General features: G+C 35.1%; 1 protein-coding gene across 9 annotated transcripts in view; it reads right to left on the bottom strand.

Annotated features, from left to right (window-relative positions):
- BTBD10 (BTB domain containing 10) overlaps positions 1-17,968 on the bottom strand; it is a 69,909-nt gene that overhangs the window by 23,883 nt on the left and 28,058 nt on the right. For all 9 annotated transcript variants that reach the window (XM_020873061.2, XM_070473399.1, XM_020873059.2 and 6 more), the window contains one exon: positions 902-1,098. In XM_020873061.2, the coding sequence (XP_020728720.2) occupies positions 902-1,098 (197 nt within the window). The remainder of the gene's footprint in view (positions 1-901; positions 1,099-17,968) is intronic.

Consider the following 17,968-nt stretch of genomic DNA (forward strand, 5'->3'; position numbering starts at 1 on the left):
GCTCTTATTTACACTTTTGTAGGTTTTTAGCTTATTAGCATTAATCTGACTTTAAAGACCTACTTAGATACTGACAACCTCTCCACATAATTAGACCTAATATACATGATTTTTATTTATATGAGGTAATCAGAAACTGCCTCAAATAGTAAGTCAAAATATTTAATTTGCCACTTCTGAGGTAAAAATAAAAATCAGCAAGCTCACATTGTATTTACCTGGAGGAATAGCATTCATTTATAAAAAAAGAGTAGGAAGGAATAAAGACCTGAGCTGTCAAGGGGGGAAAAACCTACTTCCACCCTCCTTTTCCTCCTCTGTTTTCTATTTAATTTTAATTAAATTTAAAATATTGTCAAAAATCAAGCTAAATGACTCCATGATGGTTACTCTTTCACTTCCTTTTTTAGTATGATTAACAAGGATTCTCATCAATAATTTACTACAGCTTATTTTAAATAAACCACTGCTATATATCTCAAAAGATAAAAATTACTTGAAAAAAAATTTCAATCTATATATTACAGTTGTAAATCCTGCTCAAATTATTTCTTTTATAAAACTGTCCCAAACTCTGAAAAAAATGCACTTTAAAGTTTCATTTAGTAAGTTTTTTTTTTTTAACAGCAAGAATCAAGCTAAAACCGAAGCAACTGAAAGAAGTAAGATGTTAATTTTACTGTAAAGTATTAGGCATAATTCACTGTTATTACTACTTTGAAAAGGTAAGTGCATTGGGAATTTCCTGGCAGTCCAGTGGTTAGGTCTCAGTGCTTTCAATGCCAGGGCCCGGGTTTGATCCATGGTCAGGAAGCGAAGATCCCACAAGTCGCGCAGCATAGCCAAATTAAAAAAAAAAACAAAAAAAACCCTGTTGGGAAGTTTAGTTGATTTTACATACCAACATGGTGCTGTCGTGTTGGAGAAGTAACATTTCTAATACAAGGAGTGAGCTGAGATTCTGTTCTTTCATGAGATGAATCTCGTGATCTGTCACTTGACCTTCGTCTATCTCTTGATCTCTCATGTCCCCCACTAGCACCATGCAGACTCATTTTGGTGTGGTCGACAGCTCCTTTAGCAACACGTGAGGGAGTGCTGATAAATTGGAAAAGAAAATTAACCATAAAAGTAGAACATGAAATTGCAAACACTTTCCATAAAAACTCCCAATTAATATAAAATTACTAATATTCTGAAGTGCAACAGTCAAATGCTATTATACTTAACAATTCTGAAATCTAATTTATTTTAAACTTGCAGGTTTTATAAATTCTGGAACACTATGTCTTTAAAGATCACATACTCCAATTCAGTCTTTTTAAGGATGAGAAAACTAAAGCCCAGAAAGGTTAACTGACGTTGAGTTAGTATCACAGTAGAAGAGGCAGCAGTAGTAGTGCTAGCAGTAGAGACCATCCAAATCTCTTAAATATAACTCAAGTGTTCTCCTGGTTTTGCTGACTGTAAGGGAAAAGGAGAGGATGAGCACCAGCTTCTGGAACTCTTAAACACTGAGGTATGGGACAAAATAATTGGTCTTGCTGCCAAATAAAATAAGAATACATGCCAGGGACTTCCCTGGTAGTCCAGTGGTTAAGACTCCCCCCAAGTCCAGTGCAGGGGGCATAAGACTAAGATTCTACATGCCATGAAACACTGTCGAAAAGTAATTAAAAAAAAAAAAAGAATACATGCTAACTCAAATCAATTCATTTTGATTGGACTCTCTTGAAAAATTCTGAAAAGTATTTTCTAAAAAGCTAATAGCACTGACTAAATAAAGTAACAGAATTTAAAATTTTAAAACATCTTACATAGAACAAATCTGCCCATGGGAAATGAGTAACTGAAGATGATTAAGATATTCTAGTTGACAGCATTCATTCACATAATTACCTATTAAGTTATATGTAGTATGTGCACAATGCTGTTACATGCCAGGATAGAAGCAGCTTCCTTAGAATGCTTATGATTTAAGTGCAGCAGTTATACATGAATTGTTACATTTAAACAGTGTAAACAACTCAGATGTTATCCCAAATTTAAAGTATAAAATAATTAAATGTATTTCAAATACAATTAATAAATGAATGACAAATAAATGCTCTAAGATTTCACAAGAAGACATTACTGTAAATCGCTGGTGAACCTGGCACTAACAAATAGCTAAGATTGTAATAATCAAAGTACACTGTAAGTAGGAAAACTGACAGGGACAGAAATGAAAGAGCCTAACCTAAGGCAGGTGAAAATTTACCATCTTATTAGCAAACAACATAGTTCATCATTTAAAAATATTAAAGTGCTTTTCAGAAACAGGAAAAAGAGAGGAATAGAAGGAACTTCGTGGCTTCAGAGTAATAAAGACTTACAATCAAATTGTCTTTTAATACTTAATTGTTCAACATGTTGAATGCTAATTTAACATTTTGGAACCCTAGTTTCCTCACCTGTAACTGTAGATCCTACCGACTTTCTAAGTTTAATACGAGGATTAAATGAAGTATAATCAGTAAACTGACCAATAATGTGCCTGGCACAATAGAATCACCCACTAAATGTTACTTTATTTAGTTTTAACAGGTGAAGACATTAAAGTTCAAAATCACAAGATTTTGCTCAGAGTCACATGGAATTTTAGATATGCTAATCCTTTCAATTCATTCCAGTGCCTCTTCCATGATGTCCCTACTGTCCTTCACCAAAACCACATTATTTAAAAATTTAATCTTGATGAGTCAGTTTTAAATCCAACAGTGCTCAGGGATCATCTCCTCTGATTTATTAGCTGTAACACTGTTATTTTACTGGTTTCTTTCATTATGAAGATCGTTATCATCTCACTATAACAGACTAAAAAAAAACAATAAATAAGGCTGACTCTGTATCTACCCTAAGAGTGACTTCTAAGGAGATAAAGGCAACCAACCAGTTTTTATCAGTCATCTGTCTCTCATAAATCTACAGAAAGAAAAAAAGAACAACCCTCTATTCCCACCTTCCTTCCAGTGAAAAAGATCAGAGTAGGATCACATCATTGGAATATAATTTTTTTTCTTTAAATAGAACAAATCAAAAGATCCTACTTTTAAGTTAAAAACCTTACAATAGGAACAATGAAATTTCTGACTCATCTCCAAAAGTAGGAAAAAGAAAGGAATCCACAATAATAGAATAAGCATTACATACTGGAAAAAAACCCTCATATTATTCTAAGTTATAAATGTACTACTAAACACATTTTCTAAATATGAATCTAACGGATAGCAGATAAGATACAAACACAATTACAACTAAGGCAAATAAAGGATAGATAAATGTTCCGTAAGGGCCAAGCCAACTGATTAACTGAAAAAGGATTTCAACTAGACATCTTTATAGCTGAAAGATTAAATACCGCTAAGTATTTTGCTTAAATACTGGCTTCATTTCTAAACTGTTTAGACATTAAACAAATGCAAAAGGTGTCATAATATATTCCTGTTCCTTTTTTTCATTCTCAAATGGAATGTACTCTGAATGAGACCTTCAAAATCAGATGTCAAGGAAGACTAATTATGTCCTACTCTATTTAATTAAATAATTTTAATTTTAGATCAGGAAAGCACTCTAAGGGCAAACATAATTAACAAGTGCAAACGAAAATGAGGACAAGCAAGTTCATAGAGGATAACTGCTTCCTGTTGCATCTAAGAGTTTGGGATACATGAACTGAGAACAGGAAAGGAGATGAAAAGTATATCAGCCCCAACACCTGCTTCTAGCCAAGACAGAGAAACAAGGACTAAATTTACCTTCCTGTCTGAAACTACCCAAAAGCAAAATATATGAAACAATGACAAAGACATAGCACATTTGGAAAAGAGAGTAATCCCTGGAAGATGAAAAAACAAATCGGATAAGGCTAACCATGGGCTTCCTTGGTGGCTCAGTGGTAAAGAATCTGCCTGCCAATGCAGCAGACATGGGTTCAATCCCTGGGTCGGGAAGATCCACTGGAGAAGGAAATGGCAACTCACTTCAGTATTCTAGCCTGGGAAATCCCACGGACAGAGGTGTCTGGAGGGCTACAGTCTATGGGGTGGCAAAGAGTTGGACACGACTTAGCAACTGAACAACAACAACAACAAAGGCCAACCACTGCCCCAAATTACTACCTTGAGAAGAGTTTCTCGAGTAAAACACAGAGGCAAAACCCAGGCAGAAGCTGATGGACTCTGAGTTACGGATGAGGAGCTGAGAGGTTGGGGACAATAGGTGGCAGGGTTCTAAGGAAAGAGTATGCCAAAGAGGGAAGAGCGGCACAGAGAAAACCTCAGCAATCTGCAGAGTCTAGTACCAATCAACGCACACATGAGGAAACCTCATTAATGAAGCTGGAGAAACAACTGACTCGGAGAATTAGAGAAAACACTGCCGAGGACTCATACAGAGCCAGGAAAGGGGCCTGTCCCTCTCTCCCCACAGTGAGGCTGGAAAACCTCATAAAAGGGCACTAGAGGGGGAATCTAAAGGGTCTTGACTCTGAAGTGGGAAATAATTAAACCTAAACTGAGTACTGTCCTAGTCACATCCAACGAATGCTAATAGCAAGATGTGAAAGAATCAAATTGTTTCCAAGTAAGTAAACTAAATCCTAAAACAAAGATCAAGAAAATTTATAGGAGTACAAAAGTATCCACCAGCCAAACAAGGTAAATTCACAATATATGACATCCAGTCAAAAATTAACAGGCAAGCAAAAAAGCAGGAAAAAAACTCAACTAAAACCAACCCAAGTATCTTAAAATAAGAAAAATTTAAAAATAGACACACATCTTAAAATTAAAAACAAAAACATTATAACCATATTCCTCCAAAAAGTTATATAGAAATATAGAATGTTAAAAAGATACAAATCAGACTTCTAGAGACAAAAATGGTATCTGAGATGAAAAATATGTTCATTTGGAATTAATGGAAGATTATACATTACAGAAGATTCATGAATTAGAAGACTGCAGTAGGAAATACCCAAATGAATACACTATTCATTATAGAAGGATAAATTAAGCATAAGTGAGCTGTGGGTCAACTTTAAGACTCCTAATATAGGTATAAATGGAGTCCATAAAGGAAGAAAGGTGAGGAAAAGAAAAACATTTGAAGAAATGTCTTGAAATGTAATTAAAACTACAAACCCACAGATGTAACATGCACAACAAATCCCAAACACATTTTAATAAAAAATAAAACCCAAAATGATAACTGCTGGCAACCTATGATTGTTATATCCTGTAAAAATATCTCTCAAAAATAAAAGGGAAATGCATTTTTAGACACACACACAGAAAAAGATGAATGAATTCATCATGGACAAATCTGCACTATAAGAAAATTTAAAGAACATCAGGTTCTTTAAATTAACACCAGGTTAATTTAAAAAATTAATTCTTTAAAATAACACCAGGTAAAAATATGGAAGTGTTAATCGTTCAGTCATGTCCAACTCTTTGCAACCCCATGGACGGTAGCCCGTGGACGGACAGGCTCCTCTGTCCATGGGACTCTCCAGGCAAGAATACTGGAGTGGGTTGCTGTGCCCTCCTCCAGGGGGTCTTCCTGACCCAGGGATTGAACCTCCAGGGGATCTTCCCAACCCAGGGATTGCTAACAGATTCTTTACCATCTGAGCCTACACAAAGGAATTAAGAATACTGGAAATAGCACAAAGTTTGGGAGGAGAGAAACAGAAGTACAATATTATAAGGCTCTCATATGACACAAGAATTATTTAATATAATGAAGGTAAGTAGTGATAAAATGAAGATGCATATTAAAAGCTTTAAAGCAACACTTAAGTACAGAAACAAAGTATTATAGTCAATAAGCCAACAAAGGGGATAAAATGAAATCATAAAAAATGACAATCCAAAAGAGGGCAAAAGGTGAGGGGAGGATAGGAAAACAGGAACAAATGGGACAAACAGAAAATAAACAGCAAGATGACAGACTTAACCATATCTACAATCACATTAAATGTACATGGTCTAAGCCATAAAAGGTAGAGATTATCACACTGGATTATAAAAACCAGACCCAACAAACAGTATGCCCCATCTACAAGAAGCACATTTTAAATATAAAGGTACAAAGAGGTTCAATATAAAAGGATACGGAAAGACAAATTATGCTAACACTAGTTAAAAGAAAATAGGGGTGGTATACTAATATCAGACAAAGTAGACCTCAATACAAAGAATATTACCAAGGCAGTTCATAAGAATAAAAGGGTAAATTCACGGGGGTCTCCTGCACTGCAGGCAGATTCTTTACCAGCTGAGCCAGGAAGCCCCTAAGAGCACTTAATAATCCCCAATGTTCTTCTGCCTTGTAACAGAGCTTCAAAATACATGAAGTAAAAAAGGAATAAAATTACAAGGAGAACTCCACAATTATTGTCACAGATTTCAACATCTCTCTTAAGATATTTAATAGAACAAGCAGACAGAAAATCAGTAAAGATGAGTAAGATTTGAACAGCACTATCAACTGGCTTAACCCAACTGACATTTATAGAACATTTCATCCAACAAGAGCAGAAGACTCATTCTTTTGATATGCACATAGAACATTTATCAAGACAGACCATATTCTGGGCAATAAAACAAGTCTTAATACATTTCAAAAAAATTCATTCAAAATATGTTTTCTGATTACAAGTGAATTAAAATTCAATAACAGAAAGATACCTGGAAAATTCCCAAATATTGGCAATTAGATAACATCTTTGTAAATAACCCATGGAGCAAAAAAGAAATCAGAAAGGAAAAGAGAAAATTTTGAAGTGAAAAAGCCCAATGAATCAAAATTTGTGGAATGGCATGATATTACAGCAGTAGTTAGGAAGCAAATTATATCTTTAAATGCCTATGATAGAAAAGAAGAAAGGTCTAAGAAAAATTACCTTGGTTTCTACCTTAAGGAACTAGACAGGGACTTCCCTGGTGGCCCAGTGGTTGAGAACTCACCTTGCAGGGCAGGGACAAAGGTCTGATCCCTGGTCAGGGAGCTAAGACCCCACATGCAGCAGAGCAACTAGGCCCTAAAGCCACAATCAGAAATGCAACATGCGGCAACTCCTGAGCCTGCAAGCAAGCCACAGCTAGGCAAGCCACAGCTAGACATGCCACAACTAAGACCCAGACCCAAAGCAGTCAAATTTTTTTTTAAAAAGAAACTAGACAAAGAACAAAATAAACCTAGAGAAAGTAGAAAAAATTATTAAAGATCAGAGTGGAAATCAAAATAATAGAAAATAGAAAAAGAATTGGGGGGGAAAAAAAATCAGTGAAAACAAAACCTAGTTCTTTGAAAAGGTCAATAAAATTGATAGAATATATAGCCAAACTGGGCTTCCCTGGTGGCTCAGAGAGGAAAGAATCTGTCTGCAATGCAGGAAACCTGTGCTCGATTCCTGAGTCAGGAAGATTGCCTGGAGAAGGGAATGGCTACCCACTCCAGTATTCTTGCCTGGAGAATTCCATGGACAGAGAAGTCTGGTGGGCTACAGTTCATAGAGTTGCACTCCAGAAGAAATAGATGGAATGAACAGTTCAATGTCTATTAAAGAATTTGAATTTGTAGTTAAGAACTTTCCTTCTAAGAAAACTCCAGGCTGAGATGGCTTTACTGACAATTCTACCAAGCATTTAAGATAGAAATAATACAAATCTTACACAAAATCCTCTAGAAACTAAAGAAAAGATAACATTTCTTAACTCATTTTATGAGGCCAGCGTTACCCAGATACCAAAACCAGAGACAGATATTACAAGAAAACTACAAACCTACAACCCTCAGAACATAGATGCAAATATGTTCAACAAAATTTTAGTAATTTGAATACAACAATATACAAAACTGTCAATACATCATGATCTATAGATTTTTATATCAAAAATGCAAGATTGGTTAAATATTCAAACATCAATCAATACAATTCACCATATTAACACATTAATAAAAAACTTGTATCTCAATATACAAAGAAAATACATTTAACAAAATTCAAAATCCATTCCTGATTTAAAAAAACAAACAACAACAAAAACCCTCAATAAAGTAGGAATACAATGGAATTTCATCAGCTGGATAAAAGATATCCATGGAAAACCTACAACCAGCAGTATACTCAGTGGTCAAGGACCAAATACTCTCCACCTAAGACCAGGAACAAGACAAGGATGGCCACTTGTACCATTTCTCTTCACCCACCTACTGAAGAGTCTAGCCAGAGCAATATGGCAAGAAAAAGATATAGAAGGCATCCAGATCATAAAAAGAAGCAAAACTCCCCCAATCGACGGAGAAGATAATCATCTATCATAGGCTATAGTACAAAAAGGTTACTAGAACTAAAGAGTGAGTTTACTATGGTCACAGAAGATCAATATTCAAAAGTAGACAATATTCCTATATACTAGCAACAGCAAACAATCCGAAATCTATATTTTAAAAACAATATCATTTAAAAAAGCAAAACTTGAAATGACCTAAATGTTTATGAACAGGTGACTGGATAAACAATTTGTGGTATACCATACATACTGTTGTTGAACAGTAAGTATCAACTACTGATGCAAGTTTTAAAATGGATCAAGTACAAAATTATTAAGCCCAGTGAAAGAAGAGAAATACCCTTCCTTCCCCAAATACTGTACATATGTATCAAATTCTAGGCAATACAAACTAATGTCTTGTATCAGAAAACAGACTGGTGGTTGTCCAGGCATGGAGTGTGGGAGTTGGAAGGAGGAGGAGGAAAAGCTTACAAAGGACCCCAAGGAAACTTGCATGTGATAGATTTGTTCACTACCCTGATTGTGATGAGGTTTCGTAAATGCATACATACATCAAAACTTACCAAACTATATGCCAAAACTGGCCTCTTGGCCAAACACAGCCCAATTAAGGCTACTCTACAAGGAAGCTGCTACTTAATCATTTCAACTACACACAAGTAATAAAAGTCAGGCCTTTCTTCTATTAAATTATAAATTTTCTTTCACTAAACTACATAGATTCTTGCATCCCCCTCTTAAAATGGTTCATGTCCTCATGAAACCAAAAGTTTTCCTACCATTAAACTAAAAAACAACTACCATCTCCAACTGATTACCACTTGAAAATCCCACAGATCAAATTTATTATCCAATAATGTTAATATAGAACTCAAATAAGAATCCTTAATCATGAATCCTCTAAGATCACAATTTTTATTAACTAAGAAATAATGCTTCCAGCTGAGAGCCCCTGCTCCACAACAAGAGAAGTCACGGCAATGAGAAGGCCATGCGCCACAACAGACAGTAACCCCCCTCATCACGAGAGAGAGCCTACGTGCAGCAAAGAAGACCCAGTGCATCCATAAAAAAAAATTTTTTTTTTAAAAGAACGCTTCCAGTACCTCTAGATATGTAAACAAACCCATCTTAAATACAAACCTCATTATTTTTTTGCAAAAAAAGTTTCATTTTTAAAATTTACAACTTTATGACCTTCTGACTTCATCTTATACCAACTTTCACTTAACATCAAAATCAACAGGCAGTAAATCTCTCCAAAAGTTTTTATATCTTACTAAAAGAGTCACCCTCAGAAGTATCTATTTATATCAAACTTTGGAATATTAATATTATATGAATTTCCACATGTGACTTTGCCACCTAATTTATTTAAAAATTATATATATATATATATATATATATATATATACACACACACACACACACACACACACACACAACTTCCAATGATAGGCAGGTTCCTAACAAAGAAAAATTTTAGGGTCTCTATCATTTTGCACAGTGAAATGATGGATTCCTACAGGGGTTAGGGATAATAAACTAAAGTAATATATAGAGTGAAATTTTTAAATACAACAATATTGCAAAGTTTATAACAAAACCCATGCCACTCTCAGAATGGATAATGTGTGGCACATACATACAATGGAATACTACTCAAAAATTAAAAAAAAAAAAACGAACTACTGACACGTTCAACAATGTGGTAGATATCTCAAAGGCAATATGCTGAATGAAAAAACCCAAACCCCAGAGTTTACATACTATCTGATTTCATTTACATATTATTCTCAAAAGAGCAAAATTACAGTGATGGAAAACAAATCAGAGTTGCCAGAAGTTAGGGACGGGGAAAGGGTATGACTCTAAAGGGGCAGCATGAAAGTTTCTTCATGGTGATACAAAAGTTCTGCATCCTGATTGTGGTGGTAGTTACACAAATCTGTATGTGATAAAAACATCACAGAATATATACCAGAAAAAGAGGACATATAAAAACTGATGTCTATAGTCAGTTACAGAATTATATATCAATGTCATTTTCCTAGTTTGATACACTTAAGTGAGATGTTATCATAGAGGGAAGCTGGATGAAGAGTATCCAGGAACTCAGTACAATTTTTTTTAACTTCTTATAAAATAAAAATTTTTCACAGTAAGTTTAATAAACATAAACAAAAAGACAAAAGACAATGTAGAGACAGAAAAAAAAAACAACCTATGATAAAGAAACTCAGTGCTATTAAAAAATATATCCATAAAACAAGGACAGGAATTTTTTAATTAAGAGAATGAAAAAGAGTTCTTAGCTATTTTTAAAGGTTAGAAGAAGGCTGAAAGAAAAAACTGGTAATAAAAGCAATAAAAAATGAAAGTGAAAGGATGAGAAAATTAGAGGAAGGCACTCAGTATTCAAATAATATATGTTCCACACAAAACAGAGAAAAGAGGGGGGTTATCAAAGAAATAACACATGAAAAACTTCCAAAAATAAATATTACCAGCACTGCTGCTACAAAATTATTGTAAAAAATACACAAAACTAAAATATCTACAAAGTGAGTGGTACTCACTTATGTATGGCCCCCTTATGTAATCTACACATGGGAAATACAACCTTATGTGATATCACTTTCCAGTTTTGAGGAATTATCTTTAAATACTTCCAGCAACATCATACCCTGGTGCAACTTATTAATCTTTGCTGAATTTAGCTGAAATTTCAGGATATATAACATCTAAGCATTTCCCATGTCAACTGTTTTTTCCTTGTCAAATATTTCCATGTGTTTGTGTCTGTAGAGATAAAGACATGAAGTTTTACAGTTTATGAGGTGTTTTAAACATTTAATCTTTTAAAAATGCATCATTTTTCTTAAAAACAACGTAAGCATCTTTGTAAATTTTATATTAGATGTTCCCATCCATTTTTTAATTAGTCTGTCCATATTAAAGAAGCAATATTATTTTGAGGGAAAAAAAGGTGTTTCTATTACTATGTTCTGTATTGTTTTAGATTTATTAACTAAACCATTTAAATGATCTTACATTAATATATTATAAGCAATCAATTTGCATATGATTTTTACAAGCATTTTTAACATGTTAGGTGAAGAGTTTGCAAACAAAGCCAAATTCAACCCGTTATCTCATTTCATAAATAAAGTTTTATTAGAACACAACCATGCCCATTAGTTTACATATTGCTTATAGCTGCTCTCTTTCCATAATGGCAAAACTGAGTGATTCTGACAGACTTTGTAGCCCACATGGCCAAAAACATTCACTATCCAGCCTTTTACAGAAAACTGTTTGCTGATCCTCATGTTAAGTGTTAGCAACTGTGATGACATAAGAAATGCAATGAAACTTTTAAATGTATTTTCAACAGGTTTAATGCAAATTTCTCTCCCTTTTCTTTTTTTGTTTTTCCCTTCTTTTTCAATTTGCCTTTTCTATAAGCTTTTTGTTGTTCTTAATTTACGGTCAGTTTCCCAAGAAACAAAGGCTAATCACTGAAAAGGGCAGTTCTCAGCTGAAGAAGGGGCTGTGCTCTGAAAGTCCATCGGTTAGTATGCTGTTTGATGCATACTGTCCATAAATATTTTAAACCATACTTAAGTCCCGGATTCTCCCCTCCTCCCCTGCTGCCAAAAGAGAAGAAATACAGCTCAAGAATAGTTTTAATACTAGTCTTTCTCTTCTTAAAATCTGTCAGACACGTCAGCAACTCTGGTGAGACAGAAGCAGAAGCAACAGCAAGGGAGCCTGATATGCTGCTGCATGGCCACTCTGAGAGTATGTTTTCTTTGAGGTGAAATGAAGACCTAGATCCTAAGAATTCTGACAGAAAAGGAACTCTTACTGGTTAAACATTTAACACTTTACTATCAAGGTAACTGTCAGCTTTCCTGACAAAAACTATTTTCATGCAGACAGTGACAGACATTTCTTTTGACTTTAAAATTAATAAAGGTTTCTTTTGACAGAGCTTTCTCAGATTTTGAACTTTTTTAATGAAGGAAGATGTTGCTAGGAAAGAACCTCTCCAAAATGACTAGTCTGTGAAAAGAAGTTATCTAATTGTTACATTGCTAATTTTTTTACTTCTAAAAAATAATCATGGTTTTAATTCATCAATAAAGCATTAGGTGCTTGCAACATACAATAATTATACCCCATAATAACTAACATTATTCTTACCCTCTCCTCTAGCAATGCTTTTAAGTTTTTATCATGCAGTCATTCTACCAAATACTCACTGAATATCTATTATATGCTACTTATTATTCTAGCCCTGGTGGATATAAATCAGAAAGTCTCTGCCCTTAAAATTTATACATTCAAGTGTACAAAAACACAGAACATACATAATAAATACATTAAATATCATGTGCTGGTAAGCACTATGAGGAAAAATAAAGCAGAGTTAAGAGGACAGAGGCATCATTTTCAGCTGAGAGGTTCTATTTCACATAGTAGTCAAAGCAGGACTCTCAGAGGAGATGTCTGAGCAAAGACGAAGTGAAACATGAAACTATGAAACTGAGGGTAGGGTAGATAAAAAATATCCGGTGCCCAAAGTAACCCTTGGCTTTTTCAAGGCATTCAAGAAGGCTAGGACAGCTGGAGCACAGATAGCAAGAAGGACAGTGTTAAAAGACGAGCTCAGAGATAAGACTAGGACCAGATTAAGAAAGACCTTTAAAGAATGTTCAAAGCTTTTTTGTTTTTGATTTGAGTGAAATAGGTACCAATAAAATTTGAATTACACGATCTAATTTATGTTAGATGAAGCAGACAATGAAAGAAAGAAGGTAACAGTAGGATCAGTGACCATTTTGGAGGCTACTACAAATAATCCAGGTGACAGCCAAAGTGACTTGGACCAGGGTTGTAGCAGTGTACATTGCAAACACTGGACTAGACTATATTCTGAAGGACAAGACTTTTTGGAATTTGATAGATTAAAAGTAAAAGGTGAGACAGAGGAATCAAGGATGACTTTGATTTTGGCCTGAAAAACTGAAACATTTCAGATTTTGACTATCATTCTCCCATGTTAGAATAACAGTGGGAGGATTAGGTTTGAAAAGTGTAAATGCTTTTTACACACATTAACACTGAAATGTTTATTAGACATCCAAGTGAAGATATCAAATATGGAGTTAGATACACCAATCTAAAGTACAGGGAAAAGTCCAGATTAGAGACAAAAATAGGGGAATTAAAAACCACTATATATTAAAAAAAAAAAAAACATTATATACTTTGTATTCTCAAGCCCTATCACAGAAAATTATAAAATATTTCTGAAAAATTGATAATCACTATGATCACAGACTTGTCATGCAAAGAGGCTTGCGTAATTCTATGAAGCTGTGAGCCATGCCACGCAGGGCCACTGAAGACAGACAGGTCACACTGAAGGGTTCTGACAAAATATTGTCCACTAGAGGAGGGAATGGCAACCCACTTCAGTATTCTTGCCGTGAGAACCCCATGAACAGTATGAAAAAGCAAAAGATATGACACCAGAAGATGAGCCCCCAAGTTGGAAGGTATCCAACATGCTACCGGGAAGAGCAGAGGGCAATTACTAACAGCTCCAGAAAGAATGAAGAGGCTGGGCCAAAGCGGAAACGACACTCAGTTGTGGATATGTCTGGTGGTGAAAGTCCGGCCTTGGAGTACAAAATGAAGTAGGGCAAAGGCTAACAAGAATTTTGTCAAGAGAACATGCTGGTCATAGCAAACATTCTTTTCCAACAATACAAGAGACGACTCTACACATGGACATCACCAGATGATCAATACTGAAATCAGACTGATTATATTCTTTGCAGCTGAAGGTGGAGAAGCCCTATACAGTCAACAAAAACGAGACCTGGAGCTGACTCATTCAGATCATGAGTTCCTTACAGAAAAGTTCAGGCTTAAATTGGAAAAAGTAGGGAAACCCACTAGGTTACTGAGGTATGACCTAAATCAAATCCCTATGATTATACAGTGGCGGTGAAGAAACAATAGATTCAAGGGATTAGATCTGGTAAACAGAGTGCCTGAAAAACTACGGAAGGAGGTTCCCTATATTGTACAGGAGGCAGTGACCAAAACCATCCCAAAGAAAAAGAGATGCAACATCGCAAAGGGGTTGTTTGAGGAGCCTTTACAAATAGCTGAGAAAAGAAGAGAAGCAAAACACAAAGGAGAAAGGAAAAGATATATTCAACTGAATGCAGAATTCTAGAGAACAGCAAGAAGAGATAAGAAGGCCTTCTTAAATGAACAATGTAAAGAAATAGAAGAAAACAATAGAAAGGAAAAGACTAGAGATCTCTTCAAGAAAACTAGAGATATCAAGGAAACATTTCATGCAAGAATGGGCATGGTAAAGGACAGAAACAGCAAGGACCAAGCAGAAGAGATTAAGAAGAGATGGCAAGAATACACAGAAGAACTGTACAAAAAAAGGTCTTAATGACCCACATAACCATGATGGTGTGGTCACTCACCTAGAGCCAGACATCCTAGAGAGTGAAGTCAAAGCTAGTTGAGGTGATGGAATTCCAAGTAAGCTATTTAAAATCCTGAAAGATGATGCTGTTAAAGTGCTGCATTCAATATGCCAGCAAATTTGGAAAACAGAAATAGAAATGGTCAGTTTTCATTCCAATCCCAAAGAAGGGTTATGCCAAAAAATGTTCGAACTATTATACAACTGTGCTCATTCACACATAAGGATATGCTCAAAATCCTTCGAGGTAGGCTTCAGTAGTATGTTAACCAAGAACTTCAGGATGTACAAGCTGAATTCAGAAAATGCACAGGTACCAGAGATCAAATTACCAACATTCGTTGGATTGTAGAGAAAGCAAGGGAATTCCAGAAAAAAAAAAAAAAAAAAGTCCGCTTTATTGACTAAGCTAAAGCCTTTGACTTCTGTAGATCACAACAAACTGGAAAATTCTTCAAGAGATGGGAATACCAGACCACCTTACCTATCTCTTGAGAAGCCTGTATGCAAGTTAAGAAGCAACAGTTAAAACCGGATATGGAACTGAACTAGTTCAAAATTGGGAAAGGAGTACAACAAGGCTGTGTTTTGTCACCCAATTTATTTAACTTCTATGCAGAGTACATCATTTGAAATGCTGGTCTGGATGAACCACAAGCTGGAGTCAAGACTGCTGGGAGAAATATCAACAACCTCAGATATGCAGATGATTCCACTCTAAGACTGAAAATGAAGAGGAACTAAAGAGCCTCTTGATGAGGGTAAAAGAGGAGAGTGAAAAGCTGGCTTGAAACTCAACATTCAAAACACTAACATCATGGCATCTACCCCAACACTTCATGGCAAATAAAAGAGGACACAGGTCAGATCTCTGATTGTGGAACTAAGATCCTGCATGTCTTTCAGTTGCAGAGAAGAGGAGGGGAAGAGTTCCTTTTTTAAGACCTTGGGAGCATCTTTTTCTACTAAAAAGTAAAACCAATAGAAAAAATATATGAAGTACAAATACAATACTTAGTTTTAGAAACATTTATCATATGACCATGAATACTTTAACAAAGCTTACTTTCACAAACCAAGATTCTAGAGAGAAATCAAAGCAACCCCACAATCACTCATTTTCAAGTGGCCTTTTTTGGGGGGGGGGGGGAGGGGGCTATACAGCATGTGAGATCTTAGTTCCTTGACCAGGGATCAAACTCACACCCCCTGCACTAGAGACATGGAGTCTTAACCACTGGACCACCAGAGAAGTCCCCCAAAAGGCCTTTTGAAAACACAAATAACTTGTTCCATTAAATTTCCTCCTCCTATGCTTCATACTAAAATTTTAAGTATTAAAAGAATTAAAATTAAAAATCTGAACTACAATACAATTAGACTGATAAAATTAAAGATCAAACCAAATGCTCAATGAGCGGCAAAATTAACCCTCAGGTTGAGAACCACTGTCTTTATTCTATATTCTAGGACCAAATAACAACAACAATATTAATATTAATATTAGAACATGTCAGGCACAACAGTGAGCACTTTACACATAATTTCATTTAATCCACAAAACTATCCTCTTTTCACAGTTGAGAAAATGACAATTTGGAGGCTAAACAACTTACCTAAAGTCATGTAGCTAAGCAAGCGGCAGATCTGACATGTGACCTAAGGAGCACAACTTTGGAGTTCATGCTTTTAACCTTAAACAATTCTGACTCAAACGTGAATCTAGTTTCTTTTAAAAATGACAATTCTTCACATATTTGAAGACAACTTAACATATTGAAGACACAACTCTTATTGTGAGATTCCTTAACATCTATCACAGTTGCCCCCAAGACCTTTTAATTTTCAGTTTCCTAAGCTGATAAGGCATCCAATTTACTCACATCCTTCCTTCTGAATTTACACAGAACTAAAGACAATACTTTGGTGTAATGAAGTGGCTCTAACCTTCTTTCACATTCACTGCGATGGTTTCTAAGGGGGATGGTGGTAGGGGGAAAGATGGGATGATCGCAGCCACACTGTATTTTTGTTTTATACCAAGTTTATCACCAACAACTACCCCTCAAGTCTTTTCAAACTGTGATGCTATAAAGTCATCCTAACAATATATATTTGCTTTTCAGTTCTTATCTATATTCTTCAAAAGTTCATTTCAATTTAGTTCAACAAATCAGATTTGGAGACCACTTTGGATCATTAGCTTTTTATTTACTATCCTTTCTTCACTGTTACCTATAAATTTAAGAATTTTCCTTCTCCATATGAGCAATAAGACAAAGCAATGAACAGAGCCACCTTCTAAGATCAATAACCTCTGAACAGGGTCCTTCAAAATGAAAACTGTGTTGGTTAACACAATCCACTAATGGTTAACTCATTTTTCTTCAGCCAAGGGGAGATACATATATATATAAAGACTTTACCAAAAACTAAGCTAAAACAAATCTGAAGTACAAATATATATTGCTACTAAACTACCAACTGCATCAGAGAAAAATTAAAGCTGTTCTGACAATCTATTTTTAGCAAACCCATTCTGGATAATTTTTAATCTGTCTTTTCCTTCAAGTTAGTCATAACTATCTTTTGTTTTTTGCTCTAAAATCTCCTATCTTTTTCAAAATCAGGCCGAGGATCTCCCATCTTTCAGTACTTCTTGTAACCTCCTAAAACCTTTTGAAGACTATAAATAATATCAATAATTTAAAGATTTTACAGTCAGGTTCTTTTTTAACTATAAGATGTTCCAGAAGACAATTCATTTAGCCAGATGCATTTACTTATCTCTGTATTAGTGGCGGTTTCATTCTTTACTAGAAATGTCTTTGCTATTATTATTGATGATGGTGGTAGTTTGCTCTTCCTTTCTGCCAAAGAAGCTCCTAAATAAGAGTTGATGGATTTTTTTTTTCTTCTCTCATTCCCATTCACTATTATTACACTTTCATTGATAACCTTTTGAAAGTGTAACATAAGAAACTCTTTTGGCTGGCCATAGCATTTTTTAAAAGTCTCAGCTCGGGAATTCCCTGGTGGTCCAGTGGCTAAGACTCTGCGCTCCTGATACAGGGGGGCTGGGTTCGATCCCTGGTTAGGG

The sequence above is a fragment of the Odocoileus virginianus genome, chromosome 10 (genome assembly GCF_023699985.2).
Source record: "Odocoileus virginianus isolate 20LAN1187 ecotype Illinois chromosome 10, Ovbor_1.2, whole genome shotgun sequence".
In the NCBI taxonomy this organism is placed as follows: Eukaryota; Metazoa; Chordata; class Mammalia; order Artiodactyla; family Cervidae; genus Odocoileus; species Odocoileus virginianus.